Source organism: Salarias fasciatus, chromosome 7 (genome assembly GCF_902148845.1).
Source record: "Salarias fasciatus chromosome 7, fSalaFa1.1, whole genome shotgun sequence".
Classification (NCBI taxonomy): domain Eukaryota; kingdom Metazoa; phylum Chordata; class Actinopteri; order Blenniiformes; family Blenniidae; genus Salarias; species Salarias fasciatus.
The window spans coordinates 8094720-8114282 of NC_043751.1; the positions used below are offsets into that span (position 1 = coordinate 8094720).

Consider the following 19563-nt stretch of genomic DNA (forward strand, 5'->3'; position numbering starts at 1 on the left):
GATGCTAATGCTAGTTTGTTAGCTTTCATGGCGGCATCGGTGACCCTCGGACTCGGTCTCAGTGTTGTGTTGTCACTTTCATTCAAGCAGGAACAACTTCAGCGTCCTTTAAAGTTTGGATTCACATACCAGGGTAGATTTTATTCATCAAAATGCAACACGGGAGGTTTTCCACCACCTCACAGAAGAGTCACATTTAAACAGCGGCGTCCATTTCGCACCATTCAGTGTTATTGATCCCAGACCACATTTATAAAAGTGTAAAAGAATTCATACAAATACTCTTCATGAGCTAAGAGACAGAATCTGTGGAGAGCGGCCTTCAGGAGTTTTAGGTAGCTGCAATGCTCTCTGAGGCATGCTGTAAATCGACTGCATAATACAGTAGCAATAAATAATATGATGTGCAGCAAAAGTTACATTTAAAAAAAAAAAAAAAAAAAGGAAAAAACAGCTTAGTTTTATAATACCACTAGAAGTTACAGTCCAGTAAACTGAGAATGGGTAATATTCAAGCCTACAGCTGTCTAAAGCCACGTGTTTCAGACTGACTTTGGTAGGAGTCCACCCATCTAATGTAACTAACAGCCGCTCTGAGCAGACTCGCTGCCGGCGTGACTGAGTGGAAAGCGAACCAAAGGGGTCATCCTGCAGGTGGAAACCGGCTCTGCCTCGCGGGCAGCGGGCAGCAATCCCCGTGCGTTCCCATGCGGACGCTCAGCGCGAGCCCTCATGCAGCAGTCTGGATCGCACGGGGCTTCACACCAGTTCGTACTGAAACGCAGAACCACAAGCTGCTCCTCGCCAAGCGGCCCTCAGATGTTGACGTCCCGTACGTCTGTGGGGGTCGTGGAGAGGTCCTGCCCCTCGCTCCGGTTCTTGGTTTCCATGGGAAGCGCGTGCTGCTGCGCCTGTCGGAGGCTGGTTTCCAGCAGCGACTCGATCTGCTCCTGACAGGCCCGGAGGCAGTCCTGGGGGGGGCGAGTGGAGGGAGGGGGGGCTCAGTCAGAGTGCCACATCAATCAAACCACCATCATCCTCATCCTGTGGTACCCACCGGGTCGCTCCGGATGGTGCCCGCCAGCTGCTCCGTCAGTTTCTGGGACATCATGGCGTCGCCCACCATCTTCATCTGCAGACCCTCCACTGCTGCCACCATGCTGCCTGCCGCCACCATGGACGGAGGGCTGGCGATGAACTTCACATCTGCAAGGACCAGAACAGAAGCTCCATCAGGCCCCGTTTACACCACAGCGTTCTGAAAACATGTTTTCTACACGCAGTGGAAATGACCTTTTTCTCGGTAGCGGCACTCTGTTGTCATACAGTGCCATCGAGTGGTCCCAGGCGGTACACACAGTATATTTTGATACATCAGTTTAGAGAAGATTCAGGATTTGCACATAACGCCAGCTTTAATCTCATCTGGTGATGAAAATCAAATAGTCTGAGGCTGATTAAGCCTCAAACGATGAGGAAAATGTTGAATTGATCGCAGACTGAACTTGCAGAAAATTGAATCAATGGGAAAAATTCCAGAAGGACATTTCTATCTGAATGTTTTGCAGGCCAACACACACTCACAAGTTGGCCAAACGTGAGTGTCAACACTCCAGCTCCACTCTATAAAAGGTTAAAACTTGACTTTTGTAGGTTACTAGCAGGTGTAAACCCACATCGGTGAGGCAGTGGGACTGAACTACCATTACACTACAACTACTGGTATTTCCAACATACTGAACATCCTGTGCCATTTAAAGCCGAATACAAATATATAAAGGATTCGCCCATGTTATTTCAAATTAACTATTAATGAGGTTCAGTATACCAACAGAGTAATGTGAGTGAGACCATATTAAGAAACCATTGTTGGGCTAAATATTGCATTTTCTCTTTTATTCACTTCTGAAATCATTTGGACACGCCTACTACAATGCTAATGTCGTCTTTCCTGATCCAATCAATATTTGTTATGCTTGCCAGCAGACTTGTCAATAAAGCGGTGGATTTAGCTTCTTCATCAGCTGAAATGAGTCTAAATCAAAGTTTCGACAGGCAGAAATCTCAGCTCCTCTCATGTATTCAGATGTCCGGCGTGCGTCCCACCTGTGGCGCACAGAGCCACGAAGGTCTGGGCGTGCTTCCTCAGGATGGGCCGGTTCTCCCTGCGGACCGCCAGCTGGGCCAGGAAGTGGTCGATGAAGTCCAGCGGGGTCAGAGAAGCCAGGTCCCACTTCAGCTTGCTCAAAACCAGCAGCTCCATTTGCTGCGGGAGGATAAAGGAGGCGAGGGGACAGAAGGACAGGGTCAAGTGTGGTCTGGCACACAGATGCAGGGATTAACAGGGGTGGAGGAGGGGGGATTATTCTGGCTCTGGTTCTGGGAATGTGGGAGCTGTGAGGACACTCTTGAAGAAAGGTCAGGAGGACGTTCAGCTGGAAACATCCTCAGGGGACTGAGAATGCTTTTTAACTTTCCTCACAGATATCAAACCAGGGGTGTCAAACTCCAGCCACATACACACTATTTAATCCCAATATTGATCACTGCTGCCCTGTCATGAGTCCAGTGAGATGATCTGACACAGGATTGAGAGTGAAATGACAGGAAAACACAGATTTCTCCAGTGTAAAGCACTGACCAGCAGCTGGGAGGGGGTGACGGAGTTGTCTGTGTAGATGCAGAGCTTCTCCGCCGTCAGGGGGATGGTCTCCTTCAGTTTGGATGCCAGGAACATGCAGGCGGCTCCCAGCAGCTGCAGGTGGTTCTTCTTGGTGGGCTCCACCGACAAGAAGCGGTCCATGTAGTTCATGGCCAGAGGGAAGACATCCTCCTCACACTTCTGCTCCTCACACACCTGCACACACAGAAACGAATACGTCAAACAACAACGACAACAGAGAGCAGTGGCGAGCATGTCCGGAAGGACAGGGACAGGGAACTGCTACAAGTGAAGTTAGCCGTCCTCTCCAGGTGTTGCTTTAAAGAGGGTTAGAGGAGAGGTACCTGGGATTTCAAGGATAATTCTTCAGGTTTGTCACTGCAAAACAACTTTGGAGTTAAATGAACCACGCTCAAATAGTGCTGGACTAGAAACCTGATCTAAGATCAATACTGACACTAGGTCTGGAGTTGTATGATGGATGAATATGTGAATAATGTGATAATAATGTTGAGTATTGTATTAAGTTTTTCAATAAGTGCATAACTTCATTTGATTACTAAATTTGTGGCTGGAATTTTTTTTTAATAGTTTCCATTCTTTCAATCAATTAAAAGGTAATTTGCACAATTTCCATGTCTGCAACTGGACAGGGTGTGTCTGTGTGTCTGCGTAACATTTTTTATCTTTTATCTTAAAAAAACCAACAGGAGCAGTTGTGAGTAAACGTTTGATAATTGGACGGAAAACGTTAAAAAGCTCATAATGTGATTAGAACACTGTGGAGCCTCTTGGAAGCCGACATGTATTTAATGCACATTGATAACATGATCAATATTCCATTCTTTACAAATAGAGGAATAACTACAAAATATGAATAGAGGAATGAAGATGTTTAGAAATATAACATGCCATGACTTTGTGAGCCCCCCCTCCCGGAGCCCTGGGCCCCCTCTCTCTCTCTGGTCCGCCCCTGCTGCCGCGGCTCGCAGCGCCGCTCGCTGTGAATGGAAAGCTACTGAACTTCTCCAGAGCCCCACAACAAAGGCAGCTCTCCCCACTTCTCGGCGGCGAGCGGCCGGACCTTCAGCCTCTTCCTCTCCTCGGAACCTCCGACGTGCGCGTTCGGACGCGTTTTGACGCGTTTCTCCCCCAGACGCGCGTCCTGAAGCCACGCGCCGCTCGGACTGGCTTTAAATGGACCTGTTGCTTTTGTGCTCCACGTGCTTCCAAGCACAATAAAAACTCTTTACCTCCTTTCTGGAGCTCCTCCAGACACTTCGCGATTGTGCGTAAAAGAAAAAGTTGTCGTGGCGCACTCACCTCCAGCATCCAGGTGGCCACGATCCTCCTCATGTACGGGGCGATCTCTCTCTGGACGCATTTGAAGTAGTTGGCCGCGGGCAGGTAGCGCTCCTCCGCGCGCAGCAGCGCGTGCAGCACCCGGTCGGTGAGCAGGTTGGAGTCCCGGTAGGCCCTCCGGATGGCCGGCCGGTCCGCCTCGCAGCACAGCAGCTGCGGCTCCATGGAGCTCCGGCTGGCGGCTGTCTGGCTCTGGTGGAAACCCGCAGCTTCAGCCCCGCAGCTGCTCCTCCATGACGCCTTTCTGCCGGTTGACGGTGGAGGAGGAGAGGAAGAGGAAGAGGAAGAGGAGGGTGATTCTAGAAGCTGCAGGGGGGAGTCCTGGTCCTCACTGGCCTCCTCTGGCTTGGGTTCATCCCTTTGTGAGCTCTTCGCTGCTGGAGGGGGGGGTTCTCTCCAGACCCGGGGGCAGAGGGGCATCTGGGCTCCGTCTGCACTCAGTCCCTTTTTATCAGCTGCAGTCAAGCGAGAGAGCAGCAGGAGCAGGAGGAGCCTCACATCCGCCGCAACTTCACAGCAAAACCCAGAGTCTGGCTGAGCACGTTTCAGGATATAGTGCCTGGATTGGTGCTTATTTCAGGGTATATTTAACAACATACTGCGTATTTCATAGTATAATGCATTACATAATGAGCATTCAGGGTGTGCTGTCTTAGAAGCTGCACATGTCAGGGTATATTTTACAATATATTGCATATTTCAGGGATGGTGCGTTTTCAGTGTTCGGTAACACTTTACTTGAAGCCCCCCTGTGTAACACATTACAAGTATATTATAGCACCGTATAACTATAGTTATAGACACTCATAAAGGATCACAATGCTTTATAACATCAGGGCCTAACCCTAACCCTAATCCTATGCTGTATAGTGGGTTATAAAGCATTGTGATCATTTATGAGTGTTTATAAGTACTTGTAATGTGTTATACCGGGTGCTTCAAGTAAAGTGTTACAGTGTCCCCCTCCCCCCTCCACTGTCAAGTAAATGGCGCCAAAACACAATGGAAGTTTTCCGTTTTCACTTGGAAATTGTCAACACTTAAACAAGGCCTTAAGTGTGTAAAAGTTCACATTTAATTAAATATCTTTTGACAAAACAGTTTCAAAAACTAATCTGAAACATGTATTTTCTCTTTGATTGATGTTACATAAAAAAAACACAACTTTATTGAACTAGTCTGAACATTAAACTTTTTTAATTACCTTTAGCAGAATACATAAAGTATTGTACATTCATTGCGTACATTCGCTCTTACTTAAATGACAAGTTTTGGATGAGGCTCTGGTCCAAGGTGACTGCTGGATAGCCAGTCCTTTTATTCTTAACTTCACACTGGTTCACTTCCTGTCTGGGCAGCATGGCTAGTTTGACCATGAAGAGGGGGCGGAGGGGGGTTGGGGAGAGGAAACTTCAGAACAAGAGAAAGAAGAGTTCTGTTGATTCCAGCTGTCCCAGAATGTTCTGGAGGCTTGCTTCTGTTTCTCCGTGCCCTCTGCCTGTGGCTCATCACTTCAGTCTCACTCTTTTAGATGTAAATGTGTGTGTTGTTGTCTTGTCTTTGTGTGTATTCAGCAGTTGAAAAAAAGTTGCGTTTTTCCCCGTTTTGACGGACATGGAGTCAGAGTGCTTTCAAAAAGTTCCACCTTGGGACCAGTTTTCAAAAACTGTGTTTTTAATGGCTTTGTTGTGTAAACGGTCACCTAAAATATGCAACTGAATTTCTGCATTTTCATTTGAAAAGGTGTAAATGGGCCTCAGTATCAGCTCATTCTAAACTATTGTGTAGCGTCAGATCCTCTATTCTTGGAACAACTGTGTGGAACAAAGTGTGTCAAACAGTTCCTGCAGCTTTGTGAGACAGATTTTGACCCATAATGCAACTTCTTCTGTAGGGATGGTTCTAGAAAATGTATTTTTAAGCTTCATGGTATCCATAAACGTGGAAAGTTGTTGGGAACCAACTCTGACATGACTCTGAATTCTTCCTCCAGCTGCTGTGTATTGGTGCTGTCCTCATTTCCTGTCCTCAATATTTTTAAATGAGTTGTATTTGCTTAAATCAGGGGTGTCAAACACGCTGCAGTTCAGGAGCGTCATACAGTCCAGTTCTATCTTTTGTGGACCAGACTAGTGAAATTGTACCATAATTATCTTTAAATTGAAACTTTGTCTTTGTTCTAACACAGAATAAATTTCAATTCAAATCAGCTTTATTTATAACATCAATTATAAGCAATGAAAATGTCCTAATTTTCATCAAACCAAACAATTACAATAGAAAATGACTCCAATTTCAACGCAAAGCCAGTTTTAAAGAAAAATACAATGAAATGTCCAAAAAAAAGAAAATGAATACTCCTATAACTGTTGCTTTCTGCTTGTTTTAAAACTGTACAAACAAAATGTTGGTTTGATGATGTTTTCTTTGTAATTTTTACAAGTTTCTTGGTGGTTTGTTCAGACTGGAGCTTCTTCCGAGCCACTTGTGACACTCCTGATGTAGAGCTGGTTATTTACTCACTAAACTAAAAGTATGTAAAATATTTACATTTTTCATCATCGTGAAGATAATATTCATTCTTTTCGTCTTTAAATATCTATTTTGCATCAGTAGTTTAGAGATATCAGGCCTGACTGGTTTAAATTTAGACGGGATTAAAGAATATCAATCAACCGATCACTGCTCATAAAGGTGAGAGAGCTTGGTGAGCCGTCGTAAATTCTGAGCTAAAATATAGACTGTGTCTCCCACCAGTAGCTGAATATCCAGACAAGGAAATCAGATATCTCAGCTCTGCACTGTGCAAAGCCGTGAGAGGTTTTTACTATTTTATTCCTCACACAGAGATCTGAGGAGTGCGGTCTGTGTGTGTGTGTGTGTGTGTGTGTGTGTGTGTGTGTGTGTGTGTGTGTGTGTGTGTGTGTGACCTTTCACCTCAGTTTCTCAGGGTGGCCTGGTGCAGGGTCATACTTTGGACACTGCATAGAAAAGTTGCCTATAGATCCTATTGATGCATGGCGTCTGATCCCTCTCACAATGGGAGCCCATGTGTGGCGATCCGCTCCTCCAGCCTCCTGCTTCGGCTTCCTGAACACACACACTGTCCTGCGCCGACAGTCTGGAATCGGCTGGTTTTGCATTCAGTGTACATTTTCAGGAGGTGTGATTAAAGATCAGAGCAGGTGGAGAGTGAAAGCGACAAAACCGCGAGGCCGAAGACGAACGTTGTGGCAGCTGTGCAGAGCACACAGAGGTCTCCATGCGGAGGAATCCGCTTTCAGGGCAGACAAATGAAGAGAAAAGGAGCTGCCAGGGCGGCTCTACAGAGACCCGCAGGAAGAGTAATCACTGGAAACGGTGGGCCGTGTGGCCGCGGCTGTTGACTTCCCCTGTTTTACTGCATTTTAATGAAGAAGATTGCTGCGGGGTGGTTTGTGATGGAGCCGTCCCAACAGTTTGGAGGACACATCAACGTGGGAATTCCACAAGTTCCCTCTATGCTGTGCATGAAGATGTCTTATTGGAAAGAAAGGTTATGGATCAATCCAAACACTGAGGTATTTCACAGTGGATACTTCAGGTAAATCTACTAAATATGTTTGGGTTTGGATCAGAAGGTGAAATGGTTTATTGTGGTCATTTTAAAGTTGACAGTTACTCTAATAATTCAACTTGGTTGTCCGTGTTCTCTCATTGTAAATGTTTATCGTGTTCTCTGTAGCATGAATGTGTGGTTTCATTACGAAAACAACCACAGCAGCACCTACTAGTGGCCTGGCATGAAAACGACATCATTTCCAATGTTTCTGCTGTTTCAGTGTGAACAGAAATCGTTTTAAGATTGTTTCTGTATAAATGTGAAGGCTTTATAAATTAAAAAAATTGAAAAATTGTGCATTTTTACATGAAAAAGAAAGCATATTAACTGTTTAGTGCGGTTTTATGGACAACTCCATATGTTTTGTTTTTGTCATTAAGGTGGTGAGCTTTCCGACTGTCTAGTAAAACAGTAACTTTCATAAAGAAATTACATTAAATTAAACTTTGGCTGACTTGTCACATGTTTGACACTCCTGGCTGAGATCATGTGAATATGACTATATCATCTGCATAACATCAGTTAAAACCATAATGCTTAGAATTATTAACAACAATATAAAAGAGACGTGAACAGAACTATAACTGAGACACATTCGCACTTCGTTGTAAAAGACAGACAAACTGTTGTGGTTTAATAATCTTTATGTTTGACACCTCGACATTAGAACGATCACTGGACTGTGGACTTTACTTAGGAAGCAGGTTTTACTGCTGCGGCAGTAACAAGCTTCAGATCAGAGAGCCGAGCTGAGATATCAGTGCTGCTGCCATGAAAGATAACAAACTAGCACTAGCCTCAAAGCCATGCTGTCAGGGGGAGTTTGTAACTATACCCATAATGCAACAGTGAGAGGAGAAGAGTTTTTTTGGACATTCCACTGTATTTTACCCCACAAGTTTTCGTTCAAATTAGTTTTATGTTGAGCTTGTCGTCAGTTTCAGCAGCAGTTGTTTGGTTTTGTGAAAATACCGACATTTGAATCACGTATGTTCTGCGCCACAACAAAGAAGAACTTCAAAGATTAATATTAAAAGTTATTGCGGCACTATTCAAGATGAAGTTGAACTGTTTTTGGCCCCTGAACTAAAAGGTTTTTGTTTTGTTGATAATAAACCACCATCAGCCCGTGATCGTTATTTTACTGAGAAAAGTGATTTCAGCGAAACGTCTTCTGTCCGTCACTGGACTAACAAAGAGAAGCACAATCTCTCTCTCACACACATGCATGTGTGTGTGTGTGTGTGTGTGTGTGTGTGTGTGTGTGTGTGTGTGTGTGTGTGTGTGTAGGAAGTTCCAAGTGGCTCTCAAGTGCGTCTGCATCCTCCAGGCCCCTGAACGGCCTTGTATCATGGCTATGAAGCACTATGGGAAGAGAAACTTGCAGAACTTCTCCCTGAGGAATCTGCCCCCCTTCACCTCCCTTCACCCCCCTTCACCCTCCCCTACCCCACCCACCACCACCACCCACCCACCCGCAGCAGCAGCAGGCCCCAGACTCCGGCCCTGACCTGCCGGGGGGATGGGCCTGTGCTGTGAGCCCACTCACTGGGGGTTTTCAAGATGAACTATTTACCGCAGCATGTCGAGGAACAACGAATGACACCGGCATTGTCCGCCACAGAAAAGGGAACTTTTTCAAATCAAACACTGTTCCTACTGAAGAAAAAAAACCCAAAACACGTCGAATAACTCCGCACCACCCACTCAATTCAGACCACGAGTAAATCTGACGTGATCCTTTTAGATATCAAACGCAACCTGCTGAAGACGCAGCAGCAAGTTCAAGTGCTCCACGGCTTTTTCCTCCGTCCACTCACTTCACCGTGGTTCTTTTCAGTTTCTGGATTTAGCTCTGAAGCTTCTGTAAAAAGAGAAAAAAAAGAAGAATCCTGAATATTTGATAGTTTAATGATTTGACTTTTGCTGAAGCAAACTTTTAATCCCTGGTTTCAATGTTGACAAGTTTGGCTGACCCTGAACCTACAGCAGCATTATCTTCAGTTTTAGATGATACAATGTGAATGTGGCCCAGAAGAAAGAGTTGAAAGAAGAGAAAGAGATGCTTTCCCCATAAAAGTTTTCTAAACCGAGGGTACAAACACAATGGGCCATAATGAAAAGATGGATAGAGTAATTGTCCTGTTAAGTGATCCGAAAAGACAGGGCAGGGAGGGGGTGGAGTGGATGGCAGTGTATGTGTGGAGCGCAGCACACTGAGAGGCCAAGGGTGCTAACAAGAGGAAAACTCCAAGACAATGCCGTCGTCAGCGGGCGCCCCACACTCTTTCTCTACCCCCAAAAAAATACACTATAATAGAGTTTGACTAGCAGACTGGGTGATCAGAGGAGGGCAGCGGGCTGAACTGTGGTCCCAAACGTTTGGATTTCTGCTGATTCTGTCATAAATGTGAGCATCAGGAAAGTCTGCACAATCAATAACCCGTATGATCAATAATCCACACCAGGCGCATCGATACACTAAACCACCAATCAAACCATGTGTCTTTTTATGTTTTCTTTTCAGCAAGTATTGAATATTGAAGAAGCCCGTCAGGTTCTCTTTCTCACCAGTTGCTTGGTCGTTTGGCCGGATTGGAGCCAGTTTTGGACCAGGGGCCTTATGTTTCACAACCCCTGCTCTTGGGGAAATACACATGCTCAAACCCATTTTAGTTGAGCTCAAGCTGATCCTGATCCTGTCTAATGAGAGCAAAGGAGCTGATAAGTTCGACTGGTGCTGTTTCTCAGGTGTCACAGATGTGTCGGCTTGGCTGTGAGTTTTGTTTGAAATCTTTACATCGGTTTGTTTTCCACTGAATAAATAAATACAACAGTTATTCAACTTCAGTTCTTCAGACTGAACTGTAAAATCAGACAAATGTCTCGCCATTAAGCGCTGCTGCAGCCAGTTGGCGGGAGTGAAGGGTGCATTAAATTCCTCCCGTGCGGTGAGTAAACAGGTAGCTGTTTGCTGTCATGTTACTCCTGCTGTGTGTGTGTTGTTGTTACAGCCTGGCCCTCCACCTCCTGCTGTCCTTCAAAGCCTCCTTTAATGGTCGCTGTTCCAACACTCCTCCTGTCATTACAGCCGCTGACACTCTCACTGCTCACTGAAATGTGCAGCAGGGTGATGGAAACGGTAGGTTATACAAACACAAGCATCTTCCTGTCTGGAGTGGTGCTGTTCGATCGCTGCTCTGTAGCAGAGAGTTGGTTGTTGCAATATGCAAATGATTTTTCTGTCCTGATTCTAGTCTGGTTTCAGTCTGAATCTAGTCTGATTTCAATCTGATTCTCGTCTGATTTCAATCTTATTCCGGTCCGATTCTAGTCTCATTTCAGTCTGATTCTAGTCTCATTTCAATCTGATTCTAATCTGATTTCATTCTGATTCTAGTCTGGTTTAGTCTGATTCTAGTCTGATTTCAATCTAATTGTAATCTGATTTCAATCTAATTTTAGTCCGATTCTAGTCTGACTTTAATGTGATTCTAGTCTGATTTCAGTCTGATTCTAATCTGATTTCAGTCTGAATCTAGTCGAATTTCAGTTTGATTCTAGTCTGATTTCAGTCTCATTCTAGTCTGATTTCAATTGGATTCTAATCTGATTTCAGTCTGAGTGTAGTCTGATTTCAGTTTGATTCTAGTCTGATTTCAATCTAATTCTAATCTGATTTCAATCTGATTCTGATTTTAGTCCGATTCCACTCTGACTTCAATGTGATTCTTGTCTGATTTCAGTCCAATTTCATATTGATAGAGCCATACCATAAAAATAATGTCTCAATAATGTTTCAAGTGAAGCTGCAGTTTTTGTTTTCCATGACTCTGATCCCTGAAATGGGACTAAATCAACAGCGGCAAAATGTCAAGATCAATATAGTAAAATTGAAGCAAACTATGGTACAAGCAAAGTCACTGAGAACGAAAGATGGCGTACAGAACTCCGATCAGTCCGAACCTTTCCTTTGAACGTGTCACAGATTACTGATCATGTAGATTCAATAGACAACAGAATCAAATGAACTCTTCATTAAAGTCATAATGAAGCCATGTAGAGGTAAGATGTGATGAGTCAGCATCTGTTGTTATCAGCAATATTTTCAAAAATATTTGGTTTTCGTGACAAATGGAAGTAATGCTGTAATAATAATGATAATAATAATACTTTTTTTTCAAAAAGAAATAATCATTTTGTGGGACATTTTGTAAAAGACATACCAAAAATGATCATATTCATTGTAGGATTTTCTTATTGGCTGTTTGTCCTCTCTGGTTTGATGTTCTTGATAAAGTGTGTGAAGGCGCCTTTCACGTCGCTCGCTGCTGCTGAGCGCAGCACCAAATGGTTGGCCACAACAAAAGGAGGGTGACCTCTGACCTGCTGCGTCTCTCCGTCTAATCCTTGACGCTCATGAATCTAAGAAGCGAGCGTGCTACAAGGCTGGAATGGCCCTTTCGCAGCTCTCTTTATTCCTCTCCTTCCTCTTTCTGCCTGGCTCCCCTCTCTCCAGTGAACCGTCGTTCCCTTTGTCCCTCTGTCATCCTCCCCAAACTATCATGAACTAAAACTCTCTGACACAGAAACACTCCGTGTGTCGCTGTGTACTCTCTCTGTCTTAGCTCAGAGAGTATCATTTTTATCACGTTTCCTTAGTTATTCGCTATATATTTGGCATAATCACAGTAACAGGGTTGCAAATTTACTGTTCAGCTTATCATTAACCAAGAGGACAAACTTTCATAAGAAAATTAGGAAAGAAGAAAAAAAATTAACTTGTTTTGCCAAATCATAATGATTATTACTAATATGATATGATAATTAATAATGTAATCATTTGCATAACAGGGTTGGGTGAGCTAGAGTGAGATATTCACAGAAGGCAGATAATGTTATAAAAATGTAAGAAGTAGAAGAGAAGACAGACCTTTTCTCCACTCAAACTGATCTTTACTATTGATCCGACTGTGTCATGTGACTCACGGTTTTCTTCTTGTTCTACCATGATAATAATGTTCAACTAACAGGGTCACGTGCGTGTTTGGGGTTACAGATTCCTTACATAGTATTGGGTAATTAATATTTAGAACATTTTGTTGATCAAAACAAATGTTTCCGCAGTTTCCAAGAGACATGAACAAAAAGAAAGGATGTCAGGTGGAAATCACCTGAGAAACAGCCACACTCCACAAGCCAGTAACAAGAAGAAAGAGATCATTTTAAGAAGGAAGAAGAAGGAAATCTAATTTAGATTTTTTTTTTCTAACCTGTCCTGTCCAGCATCGAAACAGCAGAATGGAGGTCTGGCTGCTGTTATGTGCCCGACAGATTTGCTCTTATAAGTACAAAGCTGCTCTTGATGACATGGCTTCTTACTTTATTTACTTTAAAAACTGATACATGATATTTCTGGACCTGACAGGGGGACAGAAGGACAGGTAGAGAGACTAAAGTCCCTTTCACACTGGCCAAAAAAATCCGTTTAAACCCGCTAATAATTGGCTCCTGTGAAAGGGCTTAATCGGCATTTCGACCCGGGTCGTTAAGGCCTGCAATCGACCCGGGTTTTTAACGGCTTGGCTTCTATCAGCTTTTCAGTGGAAGGGGCGAAAGGGAATGTGAAAGGCAGACTCGAGTCGACGCAGTAATTTGCGTGATGACGTTGACGTAGCGTGGCTACGTTAGCGCGCTTGTTGTTGTTTTTAGACACAGCGTGAGATTTCCTTCGTCATGATGACCCACTATTGGCAAGATAGCGAGACCAGAGAGCTTCTCTGGATCCTTGGGGAAGAGGAGATGTGTCTACAGGTAACAAGGACTGAGCTCCATTGTTTACTTTCGCTTTGCTCTGTCGTGCTGATGATGTCATCAACGTGGGACACCATCAGCGCGGTAAAACGCAGCGACGCGGCTCGCCAGCAGGCGGTGAGACCCAGCAGTGGGAAAGGAGTCAAAAGCCGATTGTTAACGGGTTGAAAACACGGGTCGACCTGCTAGTTGCAGTGGGGAAGGGGTAGGAGTGAAGGAAACAAACAAGTGAACAAAAAGCAAACGAAAAAGTGTGGAGAGAAGGAAGAGACTGCAAAGATACAACGATCTTTCAATTAGTATCGACGCTCCAGACGACCGACTACTGCACCTGCATAAAAATATGTCAAAGGGCATCCAATGGACGTTTGTTGGAGAACATTTCTGGTAGTGTTCCGGGACGTGCAAACTGAGGATCCAGGTATCAAATTACAAACCAGAGCATCAGGAGAGACCGATTACAGATAGACGTTAGTCCAACCCACCACAAGACAGCAAGGTAAGGAGTCCACATGCAGAATATGAAGAGTGATTGAAGATCAGCGTGATCATGCAAATGTGACAGTGACCATGCAAATATGACGTCTGATCTAATTTTGATATTTACAACGATTCACAGTCGGAAGGCAGCGTCTCTCACTTCCTGTTGCAAAGCTGCCCCCTATGGTACCTGGTGATACTGCAGCGTCTCAAGGCATCAAAGAAATCAACAGAAATATAGACACAGTGAACGTAGAGGGCGGATCAATGAATCCATCTATATTAGCCTCTGAAAACAAGTATTTATTCTCACCACCCCCAGACACCTTTTTGAAATATGTGGCATCAAATTGAGCAGAGGTCTCTGTCTTCATCTTCTGCATGTATTTGAAAAGGTTTGATCACAAATACCACACTGTGTAAAACATTCAAGAGCTGCGAGCCAGAGCCTGGGTAATGTGAATCAATACCACTGAGACAAACTCACGGACCAGACAGCCTCATAATCTCACTGGATTTCAACTTTATTGATGGGAAATTTCCACTTCTGTGCAAGAAAACAGTGTGTCTTGAAATTCAGAACAAGTCGATGCAAACGATGGTGTTGGCATTTTATGTGTGTGTGTGTTTGTGTGTGCGTGTGTGTTAGCGCTCTTTTTAGAAACAGGATTTTCTAAGGATTATGTCATTGCATTATGTAACTTTGCATATGCATATGCTGCTGATAATCCTTAAAAAGACAGCAGGATATCCTCATGGGATTAGAACTTTACAGCATATGGTTCATATCCTCTCCCTGCACACACACACACACACACACACACACACACACACACACACACACACACACACACACACACACCCTAACTACTTGTAAGCACAGCTCCATTTTTGCTAAATGCTGGTTCAATAAGCAGATGACTGGTTCCTCTTGGCCCACTTACAGAACAATAGGCAGACTAAAGGTCACATACACAAGACTGTGGGAAGAGAGGGGCAGATAGGAGAGCGGGGCAGATAGAGAGAGTGTGAAGGACGGAGGGGAAGATACCCAGGGTGGGTGGCTGGCTGGCTGGGTGGGGGTTTAGAAGATAAGCAGAGCTAAGTTGAACTGAAGCTTTCGGAGGAACAATGATGCAGATCTGTCGTCATATTTCAGTTCAGTCTTTTAGTCCCTGAATAAATGCCCACAGTGTCCGGAGATCTGATGATCAGACGCTGCTCCGAGGACAGATTTTAATAAAAGAAACATAAGGATATCCTGTATTTAACCCTTTAAATGCCACTCATTGAAGTATTTGGATACGAAGAGTTTGAATGATCAGCTGTTAAAGAATTTCCTAATTACAGTTTTTGTTGTTTGTTATAAAAATGTAATTTAATTAAATTCAATTTCAATTGTGTAGCTCCAAAAACAACGACATTTCAAGGCACTTACAGCAATTACATAATCAGGAAGAGGAGATGGAGGAACGGATAACTCAGAGGTGGAGACTTTCTGCAGAACCAGATTCTGAGGTGGAGACTTTCTGTTATAATCTGCTGGACTGTGTAAAACCGACCAAAATGATCTTGTATTTCACACTTTTTTGTAAAAATATATCTATGAATGGGCTTTTCAAAACACTCTTACAATCCTCTTGCCTTACCTTGATTCCCGCATGGTCCTGAAAAAAGATGCCTTTTTAACATAATACTGGTTTTTCCTATAATAATTATTAACTTAACTGCTTCATCAATGGATTATAATGACATTTTCACAGAGAAAATAACAATCAAATATAAGAAGCCCCATTAACTTCAAACAGCAAACCGAGATTAGAATTCATCTTGAAGATGTAATTAACTTTCAAATTCCACAGCTCTAGCTAGATAATTGTACGTTAGTAGTTTTGACTATAATACACACTTCCAGTATTGTAATATTCTTGAAATGTACATAAATATGTTTCAGTAAATTTCCTGTATTCATAAAAAGCAATATCAGTCTCATCATGCTCAGTTAAATATGTCAAAATACTTTTTCGTAAACAGCAATAAAGTGAGTGAAGAGACTGTTCAGCCATTAAGGATCCAGATGGGGAAGTGAGTAGTCTGCTTACTGTGCAGTGTTTGCATGTTCTCCCTGTGAATACGTGGGTTTTTTTCTCCCTTGCTTTTACCACTGAAAGCATACATTTTAAACTAACATAGTTGACATAGATGCCAGTGGAGGAACAGAAAGTGGATAGATTAAAGATTTAAGGAACATATTTCTATGGGTTTATAAGCCATGATCTTCAATCTCCAGATGAGCATTAACTTTTTGTGAGAATATAGAGCAAAAAATGTCTTTTTGTTGGATCTCTCATGCCTCAAACCAAACTGTGCTTAACTGTGTGTAACCATAGCCTTCAATTCTTTGCCCAAAAGTTACCAAACTGCCGTCTGACACTGTAAATCCCTCGACTGAAAGATCCCAGATGTATGAAAATGTGATTCCTCCATAAAGAAGTTATTCACCGGGTCGGAGCGCCGGTGTTTTCCCCCCTCTGACCGTCCTGTGTGTGCGCTGCCTGCTCTTTGTTGCCGCTCTCGCAGACGTGTGGGTTCACAGAGCAGCTGAACGCTGAGCGCATGCACGGAGAAGAAAGGAGCCCATCAAGACTACAGTGGAGCACAATGATGCCAGCTGATGCCAGCTGCCTGCCTGGCAACCGGCCTGGCTTGTGGCGTGTAATTTGGAGGAGGAGAAGTTTTTATAGTTGTCCAATGAACCATAGCTGGGTTTGCTTTGCGGAACAACAGACCCGATGCCTCCTAAATGATGCAAGTGTGCGTGCTGCGGTGCCTGTCGAGCCGCTGAAGGCTTTACTTGTGTTGTGCTCTTTGATTAGTTGACATTATCTCAGTCACACATGTGGGAGTAAACTTTATTGTTATTCCTCCCTGTTTCTCATTAGTCGGTCTTACAGGGCTTAATTATGATTGATTATTGATTTATTTTCCATTTGAAGCACTCAACCCATGTCGGATGAATTAGATAGACAGTAACAAGCATCCATAAAAACAATGAAATGAAATTACTGCCCAACATCAGGAGTCTGCAACCTGTGGCTCAGGAGTCCCATCAGGAGTTGCTCTTCAAAAGAATTCTTAGTTCCTAAAAAAAAAAAAAAAAAAAACATCAACTCAAAATGGGAAAAGTAAAAATTCTAAATTTGTCACTTGGAAGAGTAGCTAAAAATGTTGAGAAGACACAGAACAACTTTAACAACTTTAAAAGTTGGGAAAAAAAAGGGGGAAAAAACAGCCAAGAATTCTTAAAACAAGCCTTGAAAGTGGCTGAAAGCAGCTGAAATGCCCCAAGAAGTCCTGAATGAAAATGTGAAATGGAAAAACATTTAAAAGAGTCAAAATGGCCTGGACAGGTGAAATAAAATCACTGAATTTGATCAAAAGTACTGAAAGAGTCAAACCGAATGAGCTTAAACAGCGAAGGTCGAAGGTCAAAACAAGAATATGTAAGATGGTTAAAAGAGTGAATCCACTAAAATAACTAAAACACAGTAAAATCGTTAAAAACTTTGATATGAAGCATGTGTTTGCAGCTTATTTTAAAGTTTCAATGTGTTTTGCAGCTTCAGATTATTTTTATTTGGGGGATGATGGAAAAAAACATTTTACCTTGTACCTTTTAGTCATAAAGGTTGTTGACGTCTGTCCTTCATGTTTGATATTCAGTCACTTACTTCATATTTCAATGATCTGAAATTAATTTGAAAGTGTTTAGCCTCCATTCTCTGCTATTATTTGCTGTTATTTCACGTCTTTATGCCAACATGCCCAGCGCCGTGAGCCTACAGAGGAATTTCACATCCTGAGTCTGAAAAGCAGCATAATGATGTAAAATCTTCAGCGCCGATCGTTCCGATCTGTGTTGGACGGAGCCCAGTCCGTGACAAAAAGCCGACAGTGCGGACGGCTTGTGTTTACATTCCTGCACCATTCAGCTGATGAACACAAGTGCTCAGTAGTGCTGCTCCAGGCCGAGCCGGCCCACAGCAGGTGCTGCCTTTGTCTCCGGCAGAAGAGCCGGCGGCCTCATCAACCCCACTCTGTGAGGTTGGTCCCTGAATATAGCGCTCTGCTTCAATTATGTTCAGCCTGTCTGTCTGCAATCAGTCCAGTCGAGCCGCGGTTTAAACTCTTTTTAGGTCTGAAGGAGCGCGCATTCAGCGAGACTGAGGTGTTGATTTTATTTAGGATGAACATGAGTAAAGGTCTGGGCCCAGACGGCTCTGGAGCACTGGAAGTCCCATATGATGAAAGTTTCACTTTCTAATAGTTTAAATAGAAATCTTATGTAAAGACTTCAACACGATGAAATATAAACAGAACCTACTCATTTCACAACTCACTGAACAGAAATCTGTGACAAAAGACATAAATTACTCATAACTTCCTGTTGGAATCAAACTGAACTGGTGCATTTTGTGAATATGTTGCTGAAAAATCGCAATAAATTTGTACATCTCTGTAAAAGACGACACTGAAGTTCATTCACGTGCTCATCACATGGTTTTCACTCAACACCTGCATCATACATGGTCAGATTTGTACAAGATTCCCTCAATACATTTAGGAACTCTGGAGTGTTTTATCCATTAAGCAACAATAAGAAGAGACAAGCGGACAAAACACGACACTGAGACATCAGTGATGCTGCCATTAAAGCCAGTAAAATAGCCTCAAAACCGCACTGTCAGCGTGACTTTTTCAAAATAACCACAATGCAACAGCTCCAGGAGAAGTGTTTGGGACATTTTACTGTATATTATGGTGGTATTGTTTTCATTTTTGGTTTTCTGAAAACATCGACATTTTCATCACGCCTACTTCACGCCAAAACACAGAAAAACCCTAAAGTTAAAATTTCAAGCTTATCATGGCTGTTATACAGATTATCAAGAAATCCGACTTTCCAAGCTCCTACGTGTGTGTACATGGATGTTGGGGCGTGTGCGCGTGTGTGTCAACCCTGGGAACGAGGTGTGTGTGAGGACATGCTTGATAAGACGGATTAATTTTATATGACATGGAGCAGCTGATAATGAAGCGGGCCATGCCACCCACCGAGGCTGCAGCCGCTCCGAGACACTCCTCCTCCTGCAGCGCTCCAACACCGCCATCAAACGCGTCCGCATTGTTGTCTGTCTTCACGATCAGCTCAGTTTTTGAAAAAAAAACAGAGAAAGAAAGGGAAGGGAAGGGAGTTCTGGACAGAGTCACAGTGACCGGTTGATCAGGAACGTAACAGTCTTACTTTGGCTTTAGCTCAGAGGTTCAAGTTTTTTAGGGATACGTATCAATTTTTTACATTTTTTCCCAAATTTTACACAGGTTGAGGTTTTAACAGGTAAAAAAAAAGCAATATTTAAAAACAGTATTTACCATTATGCAGTCTTCTGGTGTGAAACACAGTGAAATGTCCACATTTCCCCCCACCGTCTCACACACTGAGGAGGAACCTGTGATTGGAAAACGACCCGTTGGCCTACATGAAGGCCTCGCTGGGACGACATTGTCAAGTGAAAACTCAAAACTTTTGTTGAGTTTTCGGTGTTATTTTACACAACAACGGTGCCTGGAGCCACTGAAAACA

At 43.3% G+C, this 19563-nt stretch overlaps 1 protein-coding gene across 1 annotated transcript; it reads right to left on the reverse strand.

Annotated features, from left to right (window-relative positions):
* Positions 1–436: 436 nt before the first annotated feature.
* LOC115391694 (G1/S-specific cyclin-D1-like) lies at positions 437–4189 on the reverse strand. Its single transcript, XM_030096014.1, has 5 exons — positions 3986–4189; positions 2642–2857; positions 2107–2266; positions 1058–1206; positions 437–971 (listed from the first exon to the last, which is right to left on the reverse strand). Exons 1-5 carry the CDS (start codon positions 4187–4189, stop codon positions 816–818), a joined length of 885 nt encoding a protein of 294 aa, XP_029951874.1. The 3' UTR covers positions 437–815.
* Between the last annotated feature and the right edge of the window lie 15374 nt (positions 4190–19563).